This window comes from Hydra viridissima, unplaced genomic scaffold (assembly GCF_058129835.1).
Source record: "Hydra viridissima isolate aposymbiotic clone 2 unplaced genomic scaffold, HvirCarnegie_v1 scaffold_9, whole genome shotgun sequence".
Classification (NCBI taxonomy): Eukaryota; Metazoa; Cnidaria; class Hydrozoa; order Anthoathecata; family Hydridae; genus Hydra; species Hydra viridissima.
The window spans coordinates 2,691,269-2,697,706 of NW_028324308.1; the positions used below are offsets into that span (position 1 = coordinate 2,691,269).

The window sequence follows — 6,438 nt, forward strand, 5'->3', positions numbered from 1 at the left end:
TTATATAAATCTATATAAATTTTTTTCTGAACTTGTTCTAAAAATTTGTTTTGTTTACAAAAAGATTTTTAAAAAATTCAAACATCAAATTTTTAAAAAACTTTCAAATGATGAACCTTTTCTTTTTTTTGTTAAAGAAAATTTTCTCAATAAAATTCTTTTTTTTTTTAAAAAATTTTTAAAAAAAAAATTATCTCAAGAAAATGATAAAATTATCTACAAAACATTGCCACATTAAGTTAAGAGAAAAATTAAATATTTTATAATTTTATATCTCTTCTATAAAATAGACTTAATAGTGATAATGTAGAATTGCAGAGATAAGTTTTTTTTTTCTTTCAATTTAGTTAAAGAACTATTGTTTTCAGATTTTTATTATTACATGCTTTACCATAAATGTTATATGTTACCCACTTTGCATACAGAATCATTTCACTATATCTTATTTAAACCAGGTGCCATTTTAACAGTTCTATAGAGTAACGAACTTTAAAGCAGAAGCAATACAAGTAAATAACAAAAAATATAATATTAGTTTTATTTATAATAGAAGTTTTCACAACATTAATTGATTTTAATTGATTAATCAATGAATTGATCATGAATTTAATTGATTTATTAATTTTACACAGTGTGACACTGCACGGGATTGATACACTTCTTTCAGTAAAAATTGAGACCATAGGGAAAATAGCGGAAATCAAATATTTGTAATTTTGAGGTTCAATTTTTAAACCTTTTACAAAAACAATTGGGAAATATCTTTTCGCAAGAATTTCCATTTCACAAGGTTAGTAAGAAAAGAAAATAGATCTGACTCAATACAGGTTTTATTGCTTGATACTGAAAGTAAGACGAGGAACAGTTTTGAATCATAGTTGAACAAATTCATTTTAAATTTCATCTTAAAACACTCTATGTTGCTAGCTAATATTATTCTAAATTTTTTAAATAATTTTTTAAACAACATCAGAGCAGTGTGGTAGATTGCAGTTTTTTCTTTCGACAAATATAAAAGAATTAAAAATGAACAGTGTTCAACGCAATAATTTTTAAAATTAGCTTATTAGCTGTAAATATAGCTAAATTTGAATATATAGACACATACATAGGGAACACGCAAAAAATATTTTTAACTTAAAAAAGCAAAATTTCTCTTATTAAATTTTAATCACAGTAGAACTTTTTCATTTAAGAATATTACATTTAGTAATTTTTATTTAAATAGTGTAAAAGTGTGTATACAATACCCATTACCCATGGGGGTAAAAATATGGGACTGCAGCATCCCCCCACTGAGCTGTAAATAATACATATCTAATTTACTTAAGATAAAACTCAACATGATACATTTAACAACTAAAATTCATGTACAGTTGTGGACAAAATAATAGTAGTGGCTAGTAAAACAATGATTTGTGATAATAATTTTATGTAAATTTAAATGTAAATCAATAAATTTAGGCATAACAGTTATACAAACACTGAATAATGAAATAGGAGTAAAAAATGTTGGTAACACTGTTCAAATTACTTTAGGGAAGTCCCGAATTTTGTATACGAACACATCTAGATTTGTAGGTTAAAATAACATATCTGTTGTTTCCGATCAATTTATATATATTAGCTTTTTATTTACTTGGTTTTAGTTAAAGGTAAAGGTAAGATTAATTTTAGTGTTAATTTAATTAATTATATAAAATGATCGTATAAATTTATTTTATAAATAGAAATTATGGGTCGTGCAAAGCATTGTAGTGCAGAAAAGAGACAACTAATTTTTAAATTAAAACAAGAAGGGAAAACATACAGTCACGATCAAAAGTTTGGAACATTTTAAAAATTTTCATAAAATTTGAAAATTGTGTTTAAATATGTTTTTTTTAATTGAAAATTTTGAGTATTAATATTATATGCATGCATAATTTATGTTATAAACATTTAAATTTGTTTTAGTCATAGTTTGTTGTTATTTTAGCAAAAAATTAAAATAATAATTATGGGAAGAACTAATGAATTAACAACAGAAAAACGTGCTCAGATTGCTATTCTACGTGAACAAGGATTGACACTGACTTCTATTGCTGCACGTTTTAATGTAACACATAGCTGTATTATAAAAACATTGAAGAGATATCATGAAACTGGTGATTTTAAAAGCAAAGCTAGAACTGGACGACCAAAGGTAACTACTCAAAGGGCAGATAATCACATGCATCTTTATGCAAAAGCATATCCATTTGCCAGTGCTTCTGAAATTTCATCTGAGGTATTCCCCACAGGTATTGCACTAAGTGTTGTGACCATTAGAAGACGTTTGTGCAAACAATTTCATTTAAAGAGCCATGTTCCAGTAAAAAAGCCTTGCCTTTCTCAAAAAAAAATATTAGAGACCGTAAAGCCTTCTGTCAGAAATACAAGGACTGGTCAGCGGAAGATTGGGAGAATGTAATATTTAGCGACGAATCATTAATCGAACAATTTGGTGGTCGTTCTACAAGCGTTAGGCGCCCACCTTGTCAATGATACAACCCCAAATATTTGCATTTGACTGTAAAGCATTGCCCTAAAATCATGATATGGGGTGCCATTACAGCAAATCAAAGTGGCGTTTATGGTTTATGCCTCCTAACACCACAATAAATAGCCATGTTTATCTTGATATACTTCAAGAAAAACAACCAACAAGTTTCAGCATGACGGAGCACCCTGTCACAGGGCCAAGCTTGTAAGCAGTTGGTTACGTGAGAATGGGGTTGATGTCATTTGCCCCTGGCCTGGTATATCACCGGACCTCAATCCCATTGAAAACTGCTGGAGCTATCTCAAAAACGAAGTCCAGAAACTGCGACCCTCATCTTCAGATGATCTTCAAGAAAAAATTAAGCAGGTATGGACTAAACTTATGACTCCTGAATATTTGAGAAAACTCATTCATTCTATGCCATCCCGCCTAGCTGATTGTTTGAAAGCTCAAGGACACCATACCAAATATTAAATTCATAAAACTTTTACTAATAGTTCAAAGTTATTATTTTTGTCAATTATCATCGTTACTAATATATTTTGATAAAATAAATGAATAATTTAATGAAAACTGTGTTTTTTTATACAATGATCTTTTGATCGTGACTGTACATATTTATTCAAGAGACATTAAGTTGTTCTCCTATGGTAATTAGAAATGCTCTAAAATGTAAAAAATGTAGGCGAAACAAGGGGCCAAAAACAAAAAACGACTGAACATGAAGACAGAGTGATTAAACATGCTGCTGTTGCCGATTCTTTTGTAACTTCCCGCCATATTAAGGCGGTACACCAGGGAAAAAATGAAACTGTGAAATGTTATATAAAATTTATCTTTTTGATGAAAACTTGTTTTAATAAAGTGTTATAATCATTTTTATTTAAAAAGATAAACTTTAAAACTTATTAAAAATGCATAATGGCGGAAAAAAGAACAACAAAGGCTGTATTTCAAAACATAATATCTTTATCTAGTGAAAAGATTATGGATTAAAAATCGATACAGTTATAAAACAACTTATTATATACCGTTTAACCCATGCATTATTAAATTTTTTGAAAATTACTCTTTTTATCACGAATTTACTAAAAAAATTGAAAATTTTTGACTTCCTCTATAGATTTATAACAATAATTTCTTATCTAACCAAATCCAAGAAAAACCCATGGGTCAACCGGAGCATCAATATTAAATAAACATTTCCTGAAAATTTGAGCTCATAAACATAAACTGTAGGGGAATTTTGCCTATGATGGCATAGCGCCTATGATGGCATACTGGTCATATTTCCATAAATATTGGTTTTGGTGTATAAGTGATTAGACCAACACGTGTATATTAGTAATTCATTACTTCTGGTGAAAATTCGTTCTTCTGTCGTAAATAATGCTTTTGTAATCAACAAACATAAATTTTCGCATGTGGTGTTGTAGTTTTAATGCTCTCATATATTTAGGATTACGATTTTATTATACATCATACAGAAGTGAAATTTTCATGCATTTCATCTGCAGGATTTGTACATCTATTAGAATACTTATTTTAATTCTATGTGTAGAATAAGGTAGACACAGCTTGTTTTAATAAATATGGTGACTCTATCCTATGATGGCATACCGAGGAGTTAACATCATAGGAAAGTCTTCAAAATGAGTTGAAAAAAATGCCTGAAATAAATTTTAATGCGCATAAAAAGGTGATCAGGCTAAGAACAAAAATGAAATACAAGAGTTTGAGAAACCAACACATTTGGAAATGAAATCTCCCCCATCAGAAGCTTCCATATGCATTGGATCTTCTGTTTCAACAAAAGGATAAGATCTAGTATACAAAAGTCTTGTCCGGTGCCTTTAGCACCCTCTAAAATTGAATTGAAAACGTGGAAAAAGTGGACCTCTTAATACCACACCGGATATCCAAGAATTAAAAGATAAGGCAAAAGAAAAAGATAATAAAGAAAAAGGAAAAATTTATTAGAAAAACAAAAAGAAAGACAACTGTTGAAGAAAAATACTGCAGTGAGGAGATTAAAAGAAGTAATAATAAAATGGATTTCGAACCTAATACAGCATTTTTGTATTGTTATGAACTTTATTCGCTGTCTTGCTCTAAAGAACCATGGATTTGTTGTCAAAAATGCGGATCTTAGTGTCATTGTTTATCTGCAAGCATAAAGAGAAGTAGAAAAAAATTTATATGTGAACTATGCTTATAGACCAAATATTATGTTTGATTTTGTTTTTTTGATAAGTTGTGTTTCCATTAGTAAAAAACAAAAAAAATTCTTGTTAGTCTGATTTCTTTAAAGTGTGCCATCATAGGAGCAGTTAGTTGCCTATTATGGCATACTTGTATTTTTTTTTTTAACGGTATATACTTATAAAAAAGCAAAATAGTAAAAATTCTGAGCTTCATTATTATTCTGCATGCTAGAGGGAATACACCCATCTCAAAAATTATTTTTTAAGCTTTCAAGTAATGACTCAAAGAAACGTTAAAGTTAAGTATGCCATCATAGGCACCTTTCCCCTACTTAAGTTATCATGTTTTGAATTTTAAAAAACCCTAAAAAAACATTTATGCAAAAAAAAACAAGAAATAAAAAAGAATAGATCATTTTGAAGTGTTAAAACTACTAAAAACCACCAGCTACATAAAATTCTTTTTTCTTATCTTGTTCAGCATCACGGGAAACCATTTTATTTGATCTTAATAATTCTCTCCTTCTTTTTCCTTCATTATTCGATTTTAAATTCATTCTTTTAACACGAGCAATATTTGCTAAAATTGATTTTTTACAAGTTACTGAACCGATTAAACCATAATACTTTAGTACATTTAAGACACCATTTGCACCATCATTATAATGGATCACTGCTGAATGAACACCCATTTCAAGAACATTTTTCCCTACAAAGTTGTTTTTGGGTACACGAGACCATGTCAAAGAGTTTAATGCTTCTTTACCATTCTGAGTTTCACCATGCAGGCATTTTTTGAGTAACTCATCAGCTTTTAGGTCTTGGATAATAGGAAGAATTGCTATTGAAAAAACAAGTCCAAAATCACTTCCAAAACAAGTTGAAAACTTGTTGCTATGAGGTTGCAAGGGAGTTTTATATGATAGTTTGGCTCAAGTAGGTCAAAGTTAAGCTATATATTTAAACAAATATGACGAAAGTTTTTTTTAAAAGTCAACTTAAAGGGTCAATCTTTCATAAAATTAAAAAAAAAAAAAAATCAAAAAAATTCTTTTTTTGTTATTTTTCTTCCTGGTGTACCACCTTAAAAAAGATTTAAATTTAAGCGTTTCTTCGAGAACAGTACGTAGGCGGTTAGTACAAAGTAAGTTAGTCGCCAGAAGCCCAAGAAAAGTTCCCCTTTTGAAAAAAAGGCATGAGGTAGCAAGATTACATTTTGCAAAAACGCATGCAGATTGGCCTGTTTCAAAATGGCGTAATACTTTGTGGTCTGATAAAAGCAAAATTGTTTTATTTGGGTCAAGTGGACGCAGAATGTATGTAAGGAGGCCACCTAACTCTACATAAAAAACGCAATAAACCATAAAAATTGTAAAACATGGCGGAGCAAAAATAAATATTTGGGGTTGTTTTTCTTATTATGGCGTAGGGCCAATCTATAAAATTGATGGTATTATGGACCAAGACATATACCTTCAAATATTACAAAATACCATGTTACCCTATGCAGAAGAAGATATGCCCCTTAGATGGGTTTATATGCAGGACAACAATCTAAAGCATACCAGTCGCAGGGTAAAAAGTTGGTTCATCGAGAATAGGGTTGCAGGTATGGATTGGCCTGCACAGTCACCGGATCTCAATCCAATCGAAAACCTTTGGACGGATGTAAAAGAGGCAGTTTATAGTCAAAAACCAAAAAGTCAGCAG

The 6,438-nt window shown here is 29.7% G+C and overlaps 1 protein-coding gene across 1 annotated transcript; it reads left to right on the forward strand.

Moving 5' to 3' along the window:
- Positions 1–1,999: 1,999 nt before the first annotated feature.
- LOC149883597 (paired box protein Pax-9-like) lies at positions 2,000–2,452 on the forward strand. Its single transcript, XM_090097615.1, has one exon. The coding sequence runs from the start codon at positions 2,000–2,002 to the stop codon at positions 2,450–2,452; it is 453 nt and encodes a 150-aa protein (XP_089953741.1).
- The last annotated feature ends 3,986 nt before the right edge of the window (positions 2,453–6,438 follow it).